The 17,141-nt window shown below is 35.0% G+C and overlaps 2 protein-coding genes across 2 annotated transcripts; one reads left to right on the forward strand and one right to left on the reverse strand.

Annotated features, from left to right (window-relative positions):
* Nucleotides 1–1,610: 1,610 nt before the first annotated feature.
* LOC107880957 (UDP-Glycosyltransferase superfamily protein) lies at nt 1,611–4,234 on the reverse strand. The gene is made up of 2 exons (XM_016793656.2): nt 3,723–4,234; nt 1,611–2,632 (listed from the first exon to the last, which is right to left on the reverse strand). The coding sequence occupies exons 1-2, from the start codon at nt 4,210–4,212 to the stop codon at nt 1,695–1,697; spliced, it is 1,428 nt and encodes a 475-aa protein (XP_016649142.2). The 5' UTR covers nt 4,213–4,234; the 3' UTR covers nt 1,611–1,694.
* Nucleotides 4,235–14,264: 10,030 nt separating this feature from the next.
* LOC103329010 (large ribosomal subunit protein eL27) lies at nt 14,265–14,953 on the forward strand. Its single transcript, XM_008231441.2, is given in 2 exon segments — nt 14,265–14,512; nt 14,514–14,953. Coding segments are annotated over 2 exon segments (408 nt in total). The 5' UTR covers nt 14,265–14,335; the 3' UTR covers nt 14,745–14,953.
* The last annotated feature ends 2,188 nt before the right edge of the window (nt 14,954–17,141 follow it).

The following is a 17,141-nucleotide window of genomic DNA, read 5'->3' on the forward strand; positions in this document are numbered from 1 at the left end:
AAACAGTGTGAATCATTACCTGGAATGTCTTTTTTAAACAAATAAAATTAGTTTCCCAATTTAGTTTCCTAAATTCTCACGGCATGTTTGTTGATGCATTCTCAATTTTAACAATCATGTATTCTAATATTTTTAAGTTTCTGCAAGTCAAGTTTCGGCCGTCAAAATTTCCGTTCATTGCCTAAGTGACAAGACTAGGTATCACTTATTCGCTTATTTCGATGTCAATTAAAGGGTATTTTCAAACAATTGGTGTCTTCCCACCCAAACTTGGAGAAAATGTGTCATAGTTTTTCAACAAAAGTATTTGTGGAATACACCAATTGCCTGAAAATACCCTTCAATTGATATTGAAACGACACATATGCCTTAAGAGTACACAATTGGTAAAATTGAGAACGTAACGATAAATATGCCTTAAGAGTGAGAGTTTGAAATTAACCCAAAAACATTTATATAGATTACTTGTAATTAATTGACACTTGAATGGGAAAAGTATTTGAGTAAGATAGTCACATTAGCATGTGATGTAATTTTCTTAAGACAATGTGTGATGTTATTAATTAATATACATGTTATAACAAGTGTACATGATATATTAATACTATAACCATTTATAAAATCATCACGTGTTTTTATCAATCGATTCATATTATAACATACATATATAATTATTAAGAAAAATTAGTATATACTTAACAAAAAACTTACTATAATCATTTATAACACCACCAAGTGGTGTCTATGATATATCAACTATATCGTCTAGTATAAATTATGCCCTTTTTTCAATCAAATCAGTTTAATAACATAATTAAAATCTAAGATTTGATTTTTTTAAACATGTACTATACCGTATTTTTTAGAAGTAAAAGCAAAAAAATAAATATTTTTACTTATATAATACAAGTATTATACGCGAATTTATAACTAGGTTCTCAATAAGTCCTCTGCTGTGTATTTTTCTTTCTTTTTCGGACTGTCGACTAAGATAAAATAGTAATCATGTAATTAATTAAGAAGTTCTAGGAGTCAACAACCAAGATTTCATACCTAAAATTGTTTAAGTTCACACCTATCGTATTCTTGTTCCAAATGACCAACTTGCCGACATGTAAGTTGTATTAGCACACGACACTCAAAACAATTAACTAATTTTAGATAGTTTATCTATTTGAAAAGGATATGAACCAGGCGTAGGTGAGCTGGTACAGGTCAGTTTAGTACATTTATAAATTATATAAACCAATTCTTAATCACATATCTTTGGTTTTCTGTGTAGATTTCTCCTCTATTTTTGTGAGAGTTTTTCACTTCTCCTTTGTGAGAGTTTTATTTGTATTGTTATGCTTGGATTTTTTTTTCAAGCTTTATCTCTTTTTTATTATTATGAGTTTGCAATCTTATTTGAGATGTCTATGCCAGAATTTCTTCTATCTTGTTTGATCGTTAGTGGAAGGTGCACTAAATTGTCTTAATTTTGATGTCAAACTGCTCTGTTATTGTAATGGCCCTTTGTGGCTAGTTTGTATTGGCCCTTTGTGACTAGTGACTTTTTTGACTGAATTATGAATGCAATCCTAGAATTTCTCAACAACAAAAAATCAATGTGTTATGAAGGAATTCCACTACTAAGTATTGATTTATACTCTCTCTTTACATATTAAATTACATAATTAACAAAATATAATAAGCTATAAATCATAATCATGAACACCATTAGAGGAAAACCCTAGTGTTAATATCTTAAGCTGATCATCAATGAAGGCAGAGAGATTAGCCACAACTCTCAAATTAGCCTCATCCCCCATGGTCCATTCATTTAGCTTCCTCAACCTGTTGCTCATCTCAGCATCCTCCACCACCTTTTTCAATCCTTCCTCCACATCCTTTTGCCCAAACCCAATTAATTTCACCCCAATTCTCCAAACTTTGACAATATAGGCACAATTTACAAATTGGTCCCCAGCCACTGGATAGCACAAGAGGGGTTTTTGGCACTGGATGGCCTCCATTGTTGAGTTCCAGCCACAATGTGTGAGATAAAACCCAACAGCTTTGTGTTGCAGGACCTGCATTTGTGGGGCCCATGAAACAACTTTGCCTTGCCTTGACACTCTCTCTAAGTACCCATTGGGTAGCCCTCCAAGCCATGAAGATCCAAGCACCCAAAGGAATGGCTTCCCCAAAGCTTCAAGTGCCAATGCCAAGCTTCTCACCTTAGCCTCTCCAATGGGGCTTACCCAACTTCCAAAAGAGATGTAAGTTACACTGTTAGGGTTTTGCTTGTCTAGCCAAGTTAAGCAGCTTGTGTCTTCTTCCCAAAAGCTAGGGTTCTTGATTGTTGTGTGCTTGCTCAGAGGACCGATTGGGAAAACCAGTGGTTGTTGGGCTTGAGTGTTCATCTTGACCAATTGATGATGATCAAGTTGTTGTTCACCATTGGTGCAATATTCATTTGGAAAAGAATTTACAAGGAGCCATGGAAGAGTTTTTGATCGATCCAAGGTTCTTTTCCAAAATTTGAATCTTGCTTTTCTTGAAGCTGGGGTGCCAATCAACCAGGGAAGATCTTCACTAGAGAGCATAGGTTGATTAGGTAAGCATATACCACCAAGTTGCTTTGGAAATCCTGCAAATATAATAATATCACATAATTCCGTTATCACATTTACTGAACACATTACTTTAAGGTCCAACTCGTATGGATAAATGGATGTGATTACTAATGGCATAAGTGAATATGACTTCTAATCTAATCAGACTAATTAACAATTCACATATGTGATTCTGTTAATTAAAGTCATGATTTTGTTAGCCTTTATACTAATCAAGTTTAATTAACAATAACAAAGTTAATTAGCTTAGTTTAATGTATGGCACGTGCCTGGTTACTTAAAACTACAATAATGTCATGCCAAACCAAGTAATGAAGTTTTCATGCCTGGATCAGTAATGTATTCAAGTCCCATCCCCTTCTCATGTGAACTTCCATTGACAAATTGATATTTTTTTGTTCACCACAGTCAACCAAGCTACAATACTAGAACTCATGAGACATTTTCTGCTATAAAAAATATGATCTAGTGGAAATTTTATATACTAAACTCACAATATATAAAATATTAAGTCTAACAAATTTTTATCATCAATAGTTTACAGCTTTAATTACAACATTATGGGAAGACTAGGTATCATTTTTGATCAACATCACTTGTCCAAACTTGCTTACTTCAATATATTATATAATTAATATATATATATATATATTTATATGGCATGTATGTTTAATTCAAGCATACCCCAGCCTATTTCTATTCAGAATAATAATAAATTTGATTAAATAACTATAAAATGTAATCAATAAATGTGATATAAATAGTTTCATTTATAATAAAATTATATGTATTATTGACAAAATATAATCAAGTGACACAAATAAAAATATTATTTTTCTTAGGAAAATGCAAAACTTGAAGACATTGATCGAAAACATCAAAAGGGATGGAGATGTGGGTTATGACAGTTAATTAGGATCGGGAGCCAGACACCCAAATCCAAACTCCCTTTTTCGTAAATTAGAATTATTTAAACTATTGTTTCTATTAAAAAAAGAACCAAAAAAAAAAAAAAAGAACACCAAAGATGACAAACTAAAAGGCAAATGATCACTCAAGATGATATCATGCACACTAAATATAAATATATCAGCAAAAACTAACCTGTATCAGAAATGAGACCTGTCCTCACCATATCTGGTATGGCAGTGATCAAGCGATATGTGGCAAGCATCGCAGGCCAAAACCCAGCAGAGGCTACCCCACAGCGATTGGCTACATCTATGGCCCACGAAGCCAACAAATCAGCAACTATACACACCACTTGTTCACCATCCTGATGATCAAGTTGATTAACAAGGCTCTCCAGATGGCCTGGCATGGTGTTCTCCATGGCCTTCTCAATGGCAAAGAAGTCCCTTGGGGCGTCGTTGTCCAGTCCATCTGGGATTGGCATGCACAAAATCTTGTCGTTTTGTTCAACCTTTGGGACTATCTGGTTGTGAATGTGGTCTGGTGTGACCAGCACTGGCTTGAAGCCATTGCTGAGGAAGGCTGAGGCTAATTTAAGCATGGGAGTGACATGTCCTTGTGCTGGATAGGGAACCAAGATGATGATGGAATTGGACCTCTTTATGCACTTCATGTTTCCCATCTCTCTCTCTCCCCCTCTTTCTCTCTCTCTCTGTTAAATGTTATTGAAGTGATGATCTCATAGTCTAAACCAAGGCAATATTTATAGAGAGGGGAGATAGGGGAGGATGAGTCAACTAGGCATGTGCTTCATGATGTGTACAGTTATAATTTATAAGCCTACCTCATGTTCACTCCTTTTGGAACAAAGAAAATTAGTACAATTAAATATAATAGACCTTTCTCTCCTTTAAATTAAGTTAATTAAAAATTGTAAAAAATGTTTAATTAAGTTTTTTTTTAAATGTACACTTTAGTAGGATCGAAGTCATGCTTTCACTAAAATAAATTATGCATATTGATCACTAGCTACCTCCTACAAACATACATTTGACAAGAAAGCTAAACTAATAACTTATAAGAAGCCTAAGTTCAAATTAACATTTAAATGTAAATTGTTTTTTTAAAGAGAAGATATAATGAGTCGTCTTTCTATAAACTTTGGCTGCATTTGGTTCATGGAAAAAGGGACTTGGAATGATTTCTCATGTTTGGTAAGTGCAGGCAGGGAATTAATGGTTGCCTAGCAAATGGAAAAATAGGGGAGAAAATGAAACACTTCATCGCCCTCGGATTTCATTTTCCCGGAAACTAGGGCATCATTAAATATATATTTTTCATGACCATTTTATCTACATTAACAATTTTAGATTTACAATATAGCATTAAATGCATTATTTTTTATTTTATTCACTTCATATTTTTAACATATATATATATGTGGAAAATATATATATATGGAAAATTAAACAAATTTTGTTTTACATTCCTACACAAACAAAACATGGGAAAGAAAATAAAGTAGTATTTTCCTAGCTACTTTCCCAGCATTGCCAAATATAGGAAATGAAATTTCCATTTCTCATCCTTTGGTAAATGATTTCCCATCAAATTCTACCCATGAACCAAACGAGGCCTAAATATATTGAAAAGTCAAGAAACTCGTTCAAATGTGAAAACAAATTGTGGTTTTTTTTTCCTTCTAATTACAAAGTATCTAATTGCAATTTTTTTAAAAAAAAGTAGTCTTCTTTCAAAATTAAAATCCTAATGAAATACCAAGTTGCAGTTAAGTCTTCTTTGTTCATCTTTTGTATTGCTCTATCATTTCTACTTTTAGTTAGGTGGATGTGAACTCCTCTTTAGCATGCATTCATTGTCCAATGGAGCTCAAGTTAGGCTTAGGACCACCCACAACACAACCATATATATTTTGATTTTGTCATGGTAGTGTTTTTCAACACGTGTAAATTTCGATAAACACCACACCCTTTAAGTTTTAACTACTACATCTATCAATGATATGCTACTTTCACCTTTTCCTTTTGTCTTCTGTGGGATTTATGGATAATGTTAAATGTTTATATTGATCATGGACTTAGGGATAAAATAATATTTTATTCCTTAAATTTATTTATTTATTTTTTGAAATAAGTGATAGTATTATTAATAAACAAACAAAAGTACAAAGCAATTATATATGCACCGAATATAGAGAAACTTTTCTAGTAACCAAACACAACAACATGTTGAATTGATCTTGAGAGAATCACGGACAACTCAAACAATAACTATAAAAAATATCTTTTAGAACCATTGATTTTGGAAAATCTTTTGACCACTTTTTGTACTCAAAACTGGAAGCTGCGGCAAACAAGCTCGCCCACTTGAATGATGGAAAGTGAAGTGTAAAAGAAACTCATGGAACTCAAGCAAAACGCCAACTTTTAGTGTGCCATATACAACTCCATGTGGAACGCCAGCGTGCTTCTCAATGAAAGCATAACGTAATTTCTGTTATAGACCAACTCCACCGTTGCGCCCGGGCTGGAGCAAGGGGAGGCCCAAGACAAAAATGGCGTTCCAGCGGGCTACTTTTGTCCGGGCTGGGTGTGGGACCTACAAACCTGGGCTGGCCCTCAGGCAAAACCAGCCTTTGCACAAGTCCGGGTTTGCTGACGTCAGTAATGACGTCAGCAACCCAAAAAAAATTTAAAAATCTAAAAAATACTAGAATTTTCAGAATTTTTTTAAATAAATATTTAGTCATATTTTTCACTTCACATCAAAACTCTATACAAATTTCTCTCATCATATCTCATGAATAGTTGTTGTCATAATAATGGGTGGAAACACATTTTGCTTTTTGCAGTAGCCACTATTCACGAAATAGTTGCCTATCATTTGTTATGGAAGGACAAATGGGTGGAGTTGCTCTTAGAGCAAGTCCACTCCAAAAGGCTAAGGCAAGGTCACTATTCACGTGAATAGTTGCTTTTAGTTTCACCCCAAAAGACTAGGGTAAGGGCAAATACTATTCACATGAGATGAGGAGATGAATTTGTATAGAGTTTTAGTGGAAGTGAAAAATATGGTTAGGTATTTATTTTAAAAAAATCTGAAATTTTTGTATTTTTTCAATCTTTTCCTTTTTTATTTGACGTCATTATGACATCAACATTACATCATTCTGCAGCAGCTGAATCTGCCTGTGAGCTTGCTTGGGCTCATGGGACCCAACTCTTGCTAGGGCTGAACCTTGTGGCTGAACCTTGCGTGCTGGAGGTGGTTTTGGATTTCCATTTTCAACATTTGGGGTAAATGCCTTTTATTTATTTTTATATTACTCCATTTACCTATTTGGATTCAAATAAAATACTAGAAAATCAAATTCCCACCAAATCAAAATATGAAAAAGCAAAATACGCTAAAAATGATGGCTCATTAAGTCAATATATACTCATACTAAACATAAATTCAACTTATTTGATGTATAAGGAATGCTAAAATTATCTTAAGGGGAGGCTCTCCACCCACCAAACTATATACAACGAGTAATAAAAAGTGAGTATGAAATGAACTATAATTCAGATGTTACGATAGCAAATTATAATTAGATTAATTTAATTGATACATACATGCAAGTGTATTAATTCAAATTTGAATCCACTTTGAATTTTATGATATATCATTTAGGAATCAAATTTGGTGTTCTCATTTCCAAAGGAAAAAGACCTTTTGGAAGGGAAAGAGACATAAAGTAGGAAGGCATTAAACTTGGGGCAAAATGCCAGTAGTACCATGCGGTCCATCCGCCATACCATTACATTTGAATGTCTTTTTCGTCTCCACCACAAAGAAAGATGAAAAGTAAACGTGCTCATCATGAAAAGCATGGTAACCTACGTCCGTAATTTTGGCAAAGAAGTTGTAGCTGACTGTGGGCTGTACCTCTCAAACACCCTACCCGCCCACCAAGAAGAAGAGCACGACAAGTCACTTGCATAGAAGTGTATATGTATTTGGCGACACAATAGGCATGTGCCTTATAAACCTCAACCTTAATTAGGTGAAATCAAATTAATTATTAATTTGCTAATAGGATTGTACTTTTGGCAACGAAGGCAAAGGAAAAGTGCATCTTTTGCTGCAACTTACAGTTAGAACCTCAGAGATAGGTCCTTTTATCATCTTTTATTATTATTATTTTAATCTCAAGCTATAATTCATAAGCCAAATTTTATTTGAAGAAGATGATGTGGGTTAGCTGAGATCAGTTAATCATGATATGATAGTGTCTTTGTTCTATTATTTGAATTCGATTCCCCTATTTCGTAGTTTAGAGTAATTTAAAGTATTTTATACTATCGTTTATATAAAAAAGAAGTTTATTTAAAGTGTATAAAATCTTCACAATTTCGGTTCAAGCCAACAACCAAAAACAGCCTAGGAAACTTGTTGATGTTCTAATCTTGTCCAAGGCAAAGATCTCTTATGCACTATGAAAGTAAAACCCACAATAGCAATTGTCGTTACTTTTCTTGTATATGTATGAAAACTATTCTAAACTACTCAAAATTACAACAAAATAAATTTACTCTTAGGTGCAAGAAAACGGACACACTATCATAGCCGGTCGACATAGAATCGTTTTATAGTGAGGGTCGCCTTTAACCCAAAGGCCATAGGCACTGTAAAATCCTTGGACCGACTTTACCGATGTCTACCCACAATTACACTGGGCAGGACTCTGGGCCATGATCTTGTCGTATTTGCAGCAGGCCCAATTATCTACATGGTTCAAGAGTTGAGACACATGTCGTATAGTGATGAAGCCCATCATCTTAGTTCTAACACAAAATAATCCAATTGACCAAACGACAGAAAGTAATCGTCTGTTTTTAGGTGGGCACAGAAACAGAAAGAATTGGATAAGAAGAAGACCAACCGACAAGCAAAGCAGATCAACAACTACTTTAATCATACAGCAACCATTGCGTCCCAAGTGAAAATAGGTTACGATAAATAATATTTCTATTTCAATACAATTGATTCCTTGATGGCCTTGAGTTCTTGACCTATTTGCCTTCCTATTCTTCATTTCTTAACGTTGAATGGAAACACTAGAAGGTCGTTCCATCTCTGTATTGAAAAGGAAAGAATTTAATTCTGCGGTAATACCTGCCCCACTCTCACCTGTGACGAATATTGACGAGTTTTCAGCATGTGAATATTAATACAAGTCCATTTGGGTATCGTCGCCTGTCAAGCCTTGTTCTTAAGTAACAGGTGATAACTGGTGTCTAATTGCTCGTGAGAGGGATCTGATTTCGGGATATTTTTGTACTTTGCTCACCATCTTTCTCAACACTTGATATATGTCCATAATTATAACCATGATTACGTAAATTAAAATAAGAAATTAACAATAATTATGCCCCTAAACAAATGTCAAGTATTAAGAAGAATGGTGTCTTGAATAAAAATGATGAGCAAAAATATTTCTTACTAAAAAACAACTGTGTTGTCTCGTTATTTGTCAGCAATAATGACAGATTTTGACAGAAGACTATTCAAATGAAAAAATTAATTGAATGACTAAAATGACACTCAAATCACTCAGACAAAAATTCATGGACAATTTCAATTAAAAACCAATAAAACAAATAAGGATTTTTTATTTTATTTTTTTTGGGGTCAGATTTTCTATATGAGTCACATAAGGTTGAAATATTGAACCAAAATTACGTAAGGAAAGTGTGTTGCACGTGTCAATATCTTGTATTTAAGAATTAACAAGCAAGACACGCCACCATTTCGTCCGTAATCTTAAAGATCATCACCATTAATTATGTAAAATAAATTAGAGATATGCCTTTTTGCAGCCTTGGTCGTATTTAATTAGTATAAATGCGGATTTGCCTTGTGTTAATCGGCTTGATATACTGCCCCACGCGGTTTAGCCGCCCGCGTTTGAGCCACCGCCTTCTAAGAAACAACCTCTCCATCAATTCTTCGCCATTCTCATATGCGTCTGCTTCTCCTCTCTCTACTATAAATATCTTCATCTCTCATCTCTAAACCCGTAACTCAAAACCTTCCAAGTATTTCTCATTCTAAACCCCTAACATCTCATATTCTTTTGAATTTCACAGCCTTTCTTCAAAGATGAGTTCAACAAATTCCACAGGTACTGAATTTCTGCACTTCAATTACTAGTTTTTAATTAGCAACTTGGTACTCTCAAAACACTTTGAAAATTCATTTGTTTGGTCTTTGTTGTTGGTGGGTTGCTTAAAGTTCTGAACTTTAGTTCAACAATATAGAAAAAAGATGTCTTTGAATATGGTTATTGACAATTGTCTGATGAATTTCATGTAGCAGCAGCATACCCTGCCCAAGCTCCCAACTCTGCCCAGCAATATCATGTGCAAGCTCCACCTCCTGCAGGCTACCCAACAAGAGACGTGCCCCAGAACTCTGTTCCTGTAGAAACCAAGTCAAAGGGTGATGGCTTCTGGAAAGGCTGCTGTGCTGCCTTGTGTTGCTGTTGTGCGTTGGATGTTTGCTTTTGATTGAAACAAGTCCACCCAATAATCTCAGTATCTCTGATCATCATCATTTATATTTATACAATTCAGAGTTGAGTTTTAGTGTTTTGTGTGATATTGAAGAAGAGACCATGTAGATTGGATACAGTTCCGGATTGTCCAACTTTCGTCATCTTTGTATAATAATAGTTACTCATTTCAGATATCTGGCTGCTACCTTTTTTTTTTTTTTTTTTTGTTCTTCTTCTTTGTAGTGGTGGTGGATTTGTTTCTATGTATATGGCCAGATTTAATCCCTTAATAATACAGAATCGTGCTCTTTTTCTGTTTTAGTTCAAAGTCTTTTGTCAATGTTCAAACATTAGGTGAGAGTTGATGGTGATCAATGGGGTATGAAGATCATACGAGTAAACATAAAGCAATCAACCCAGCGTGTTTGACAAACTTGTCATTGATATTTTTGGAACTCTATATGGTCCCATTGCCCACTCTCTTTTATATGCTTTGTACAAATTCCGTTCAAATAAAATTATCAATATTGTTGATGTCAAAAATTAGGTGAACGAGATAAGGCCACGAAACACACAAATAAACCCTACAAATATATCGTGGCGCACTCAAATGGATACGTCTACGTTGAGTTGTATAGTTGTTTTCACTATAATTGTTGTATGGTTGTTTTCACTATAATAGAGGGTTGTCACGTTGTACACATGCTTCTGAGCCTTTGACAAAGTAAAATGAGAGTGCGTGACAAACTAGGTTACAAATGAAGGAGGGAGTGTTCCCTTAGATAAGCAAGGCTTTGGCCTTCTATTGTGAGCTTCATGTGAGCTCAGTGAGGCCTAAATTATAGTAGTAATAAATATCACATCCAAAACTACGGGTGCCACGACTCTGCTTGGGCCACCTCCACCCTCAACTGTCGACTGAATTATAGTTATATTTTTTGTTCGAATAACATTGGTTATATTAAAAATCTTGGTGCTACTCATTGCTTCCACTTGATAAGAAAGATAAATCGTGTATCAACTAAGCCGCCTCAGAAACTTGTTTAAGAATTAAAAAAAAAGAGAAATTTCATTTAGATTACCATTTAAATACATGGTAAATGGAGTAGAGAAAAATACTGTTGTCCAAAATTGCATTAAAAATGAAAGGAAAAACAAATGATCGACAGTTGACTCTTTCTCGAGTCGGGTATATTGAAAGATGATCAGTCAATAATTTATTCAACTAATCCATCAATCAGTTCCTCTATTATATCATTGCCGAACCCTAGTCTCTAATCGATGAAAAGTTTTATCCAAACCCTTTTTTAAAAGAAATAAAAAGTGTTAAACCATAAGGCGTGGTGCGGTTGACAAACTGCTACCTTTAGTTGGCGAGCTACCTGTCACCTTCAACTCTGCCCAGCAATATCATGTGAGCTCCTCCACCTCCTGCAGGCTACCCAACAAGAGCTGAGCCCCAGAACTCTGTTCCTGTAGAAGCCAAGTCAAAGGGTGATGGCTTCTGGAAGGGCTGCTGTGCTGCCTTGTGTTGCTGTTGTGTGTTGGATGCTTGCCTTGATTGAAACAAGTCCACCCAATAATCTCAATATCTCTGATCATCATCATTTATATTTTTACAATTCTTAGTTTTTAGTTTTTTGTGTGATATTGAAGAAGAGATACAGCTCCTGATTGTCCAACTCTCATCATCTTTGTATAATAATTGTTATTCATTTCAGATATCTGGCTGCTACTTTTTTTTTTGGTTATTCTTCTTTGTAGTGTTGATGGTGGATGTGTTTCTTCGTATATGGTCAGATTTAATCCCTTAATAATACACAATATTATCGTGCTCTTTTTCTGTTGTAGTTTAAAGTCTTTTGTCAATGTTCAAACGTTAGGTGGCGTCAAAAATGGGGTATATCTGGTCCGTCGTTGATAGTGTAAAGCAACCAAGCCAGCGTGTTTGACAAACTTGTCATTGATATATTTGAAACTCATGCTTTGAGCATGAGGTATATCTGGTTCCATTGCCCACTCTCTTTAATATGCTTTGCACAAATTCCGTTTAAATAAAATTATCAATATTGTGAGATAAGGTCACAAAACACACACATAAACACTACAGATATATCGTGGTTCATCCGAATGGATACGCTCACGTTGTGTTTTTTTTTTTTTTTGAAAGAGGAAATCATTGATAACAATTAAGAGGATACAACAATATCATCTTGTACAATTGGCTCCAGTCAAAGGAGAACTTCTTCGATCCAAGTTACTATAGTATTACATTTCAGTGCATGACTTGCTAGAAAATGAGTTACTAGATTGCACCCCTTGAACTGAAAAAAATAATAACAATTGTATGGTTGTTTTCACTACAGTGGACAGTTGTTATATTGTACATAGGCTTGAGACCCTTTGAGAAAGTAAGATGAGAGTGCATAACAAACTAGGTTACAAATGAAGGGAGTGTTCCCTTAAATATGCAAGACTTGGGCCTTCTATTGTGAGCTTCATGTGCTGAGCAAAAAAAAAATTAATAATAATATTGTGAGCTTCATGTGAGCTTAGTGACGCCCAAATCATAGTACTAACAAATATCACATCTATAACAAATGAGGGGTTATTGTGAGTGGTTATAATGAGGGGATTCTTTATGGTCGTTCGATCCAGTATAAAATTATTATCAGACTATTAGATTGAATCCCCTCACCATAGCCATTCATTATAAAAGCTCCCTTCATAACTATGGGTGGCCATGATTTTGTTAGGCCCACCTCCACCCACAACAGTCTACTGAATTATATTATATTTTTGGTTCGAATAAAATTGGTTATAGAAAAAATCATGGTGCTAACCATTGCTCCCACTTCACATGAAAGATAATTCATGGATCAACTAAGCCGCCTCAGAAATTTGTATAAGAATAAAAAAGAGAAATTTCATTTAGATACCTGTTTTTTTTATATAAAAAAAATTATTATAAAGAATTTAGATACCATTTAAATACATGGTAGATGGGGTGCTGGTGTACAAAATTGTATTAAAAATTAGAAAGAAAAACAAATGTTCGATTGTCGAATATATTGAAATACAATAGAGGACCACATTATTCCTAAAACTTGTGATTTTTTAAAAAGCGATAGTTATTACTGACAATAACAACACAAGGAACAAACTTTCACTCCTTAATCTCCTCAAAATAACATTTGTTCTTGTCTCTCATATTTGGGTTTTGGATAGTATTAGTTGTTTTCAGTGCTATCTTATATACACTCTTATGGTGCTTATTATTTTAATAAAGTATCTATTCCAATAACAACAAAAATCTCCCCAAAATATGGAGAATCCAAAGATGATTAGTCAATAATTTATTCAACTAATCTATCAATCAATTCCTCTATTCTATCCAATCCTTAGTCCATTTTTCAAAGAAATAAAAGTGTTAGAGCAAAAAAGAAACCAAAGACTGGGTCTCTATAACTCATGAAGCCACATTTGTTCGCTCAAGTCTGTAACTTTGACAATTGAATGAAACCTTACTATTTCAACAAAGCAAAAACTCATTTTGGACTAAATAGTAACCATAAAAGGCCGAGAGCAATTGAATCCACAACCCTTATTCAAAACCAAATCCAGAAACTCAATTTCATATTTCCTTAGCCCATTACTTACATTTTGTCATCTTCATCATAATTCCGTTTTATTTTTGCAATATTCTAAAATTTTAAAGTTTATTTGGTATTTTTTAAGTAATAATGAAAATAGCCAACAAATTGAGATAAATGCAAAATGGTATTGACTTGCAGACCAATAGTCTTAGCTTTGAACTCCCATAGCATCTTAGTTTAGACAAACTGGTGATCAATTGTGTGTAAGAAACCTTTCTCCCCTTATAGTTTAGACTATCACTTATATTTATATATATAAAATAATAATAATGAATTTTTTTAAAAAAATTTGCATGATTTAATTTTTTTTAAACCAAAATTAATAACAAAATATATTGCATTTTTATTTTCCAAGCTTATTTTATATTTTTGGTTGTGCTCCAATTAAGGAAGAGAAATAAAATAATAGTTTGCCAGCCCAATCCAAGTCCTAAAAGCCCAACACAAAAACTCTCGTCAGCCCAGATCCACCTAAACCTAGGGTTTCGCTGAGCCGCCATAACTATATAATCGCTCATTTAGGGTTTTTCCTCACCACATTTGGCCGAAACCAGAGAGTGAGAGAGAGGAGAGAAGAGAGAGGCACAATGGTTAAGTTTCTGAAGCCTAACAAGGCCATCATCATCCTCCAGGGCCGCTACGCCGGACGCAAGGCCGTGATCGTTCGCGCCTTCGACGACGGCACTCGCGATCGTCCCTATGGCCACTGTTTGGTTGCGGGGATAAAGAAGTATCCCAGCAAGGTTATCCGCAAGGACTCGGCCGAAGAAGACTGCCAAGAAATCCAGGGTAAAGCCCTTCGTCAAGCTCGTGAACTACCAGCACCTCATGCCCACTCGCTACACCCTGGATGTGGATCTCAAGGACGTCGTCAACGTTGAAGCTTTCGCGACCAAGGACAAGAAGGTGACTGCATTGAAGGAGACCAAGAAGCGCTTCGAGGAGCGGTTCAAGACCGGGAAGAACAGGTGGTTCTTCACCAAGCTCAGGTTCTGAGGGAGCTCGAACGGCGTCGTGCTGGAAATGGGTCTGGTTTTGTCTTCTGTTTTTTCAAGTTAATTTTGGATTGAAAATGGTTTAGGATCTGTGTGGATGAGACTTTTTATGGATTTATGCATTAATGCTTAGTTAAACAATTAGATTTGTTATTACTAAAATGTTAAATTTGGCATTTCTTGCTTTACTATGTTACTTGAGATTTTATATCCTCATTGCTCATCTGTGTTGCTTGATATGTTCATTTTCTGCAATTGGTATGTCGTGATTTGCTTATGGATTACAATTTCGTTTTGGGGTTCGTAGAGATTGGATTTCAGTCTATCTTGTGCAGCTAGATGTGCTGATTTTGTGCATAGATTGTGTGCTTTTTGCACCAGATCATTTGGATTTTGTATAGGAAATTGTCCTGTATACTTAAGTATCAGTTGAAGAGTCACATGGTAATGCTAAACGCATCTGACCTCTATACAAATTATATATACCTGCCTACTCTTGTGAAAGTAATATGTTCCCATTTGGATTTTGTAAACTGAGTAATAAAACAAACCTAATCACCCAGGTGTTATGTCAAATGTTTTGTTCAAATTTATTCAAGATACCCAAGGTTTAGTTACTATTTACTACAACTTTCAAATAGTCAAGTCTTTTAATCTTAAGTATGCATTTTCTGAACTTCTTTTGGGGTAAATAAATGCTTTTTAAATCTCGAATGATTATAAAGGGTTTAGCTTTTTAAATATGTCGGGTCGTTAAAGTTTCCAGCTTAATGTGGTAGATTGAGTTATTTACTGAGTACTGTTGGCCAATATAGTTGATTCCATAATCTGTTAAGGGCTTGTAGCATGAATATCTTGATGGGGGCGTTAGTGTGGCTGGTTTTTTGGCTAGTGTCTTTCGTCACAGTTTGTCAAATTTTTATGAATGAAATATACGTGAAACAACTCAAAGAGTTATACCGTAGGGTTAAGCTGATCTTGTCGAGTTACTGGTTAGTGATAGATGACCCAACCTTGTGCAAAATGTTTGATTTGTGTGATGATTTTTGTTGTTCAAGTGGACTTGTTGTTTGTGTTCGTATGGATACTGTAATTTACTTATCCTCTTTGCCCTTGTATGAGGTGTTGTGACTTCTTGACGGTATGCTGCTTTGACTGGGTATTGCTAATCTAGTTATTACTAATTTTTATGTTCTCGAAATTGAGCATCGACTTGGACGGGAATGTTGTGCTCAGCTGGACAGTGCAGATACTGTTGATGTTTACTTTTGAATTAAGTTTTTGTTGCTTTGATGTTGCAAATATTAGACTTCATGCGGTGCTTTTGATCATGCAAGAACTCGGACCAGATTGCATGTTTGTTATGTTAGCAAACAAATCTTTAGCAGTGGGATCGGTTATTTCTAGATCATTAGCTGTGCCTGTTAAATTTTCCGTATGCTTGCCTAATCGAATCTTTGTTCTGATTGATGGCTACGTATGGCCAAAAAACTTGGAACAAGTACCATTTGCTATTGGGCTTTTTCTTGTTTGGGGATGTTCATAGGATTTTCGTTGAAGGTTTGAATTACGAATGAACCCATGACCCAATAACCTAAGAGTAGTGTTGAATTCTCCTAAAGAGTACGACCTATACGAGCTAGAAGTAGTGGCTAGAGAAAAAGAAAGCAAAAAGACAATGCGATAGGGATGTTTTCTGGGTGGGTGACTTAATGTGCTGCAGTGAAAAAGCGTTAAAGTGTTGTGCGGATTGGATGTGAATGGTTTATCTGGCTGGCTTTTGAGTCTCCCCTATATTTAGGCCCACCACCATGCTCTTTTTCAGTATTGACATTGCCCTTCATAAATCCCTAGTTATGAAGGAGATATAAGGCTTAACAATGTCGTTTGGTCGTTAGGAAAAATTTATATAAAAAAAACTTGTCTTGTGTGTCTAGTGGACAAACCCAATTAGAGAAGAGGCTTTAGATTCTTTGTTCTGACTGAGAAGAGGCTTCAGATGCATACATCATTTGATGTATGAGTCAGATAACCGGCCCTCAATTAAAAACAGAAACAAAGAAGCATGGTGGTACCATAGATTCCTTTCCTCCATCACTTTGGTAGACATCAGAGATACGCAGCCGATTTTACTCAGTACTTCTCTTTTCTTGATGAAGCAAGGGGTTTTGCTTATAATAGAGTAAGCAATAATTTGAATGCGATGATTTAAACTACAAGGGGTAGAGAGTTTCTCACACATACATTAGCACTATCAAAATATCTTAGAGGTTCAAACCTGAGATCGCTCGTTTGCAAATCAAGATCTTTTTTCATTGAGCTAGAATCCGTTAGCAAGCAAACCAAATCTCATTGTGTTGTATAGTGTGCCATAGATCCTTTTGTTTTCCCTGGCTTG

This window comes from Prunus mume, linkage group LG4 (assembly GCF_029339155.1).
Source record: "Prunus mume cultivar Tortuosa linkage group LG4, ASM2933915v1, whole genome shotgun sequence".
NCBI lineage: Eukaryota > Viridiplantae > Streptophyta > Magnoliopsida > Rosales > Rosaceae > Prunus > Prunus mume.

Bases quoted from the DNA above. Each gene is read 5' to 3' on its own strand.
- LOC107880957 (XM_016793656.2), bottom strand. From the start codon at position 4,212: ATGGGAAACATGAAGTGCATAAAGAGGTCCAATTCCATCATCATCTTG. The intron at 2,633-3,722 runs GTTAGTTTTTGC...TTATATTTGCAG, and splicing joins AGGTCTCATTTCTGATACAG to GATTTCCAAAGCAACTTGGT.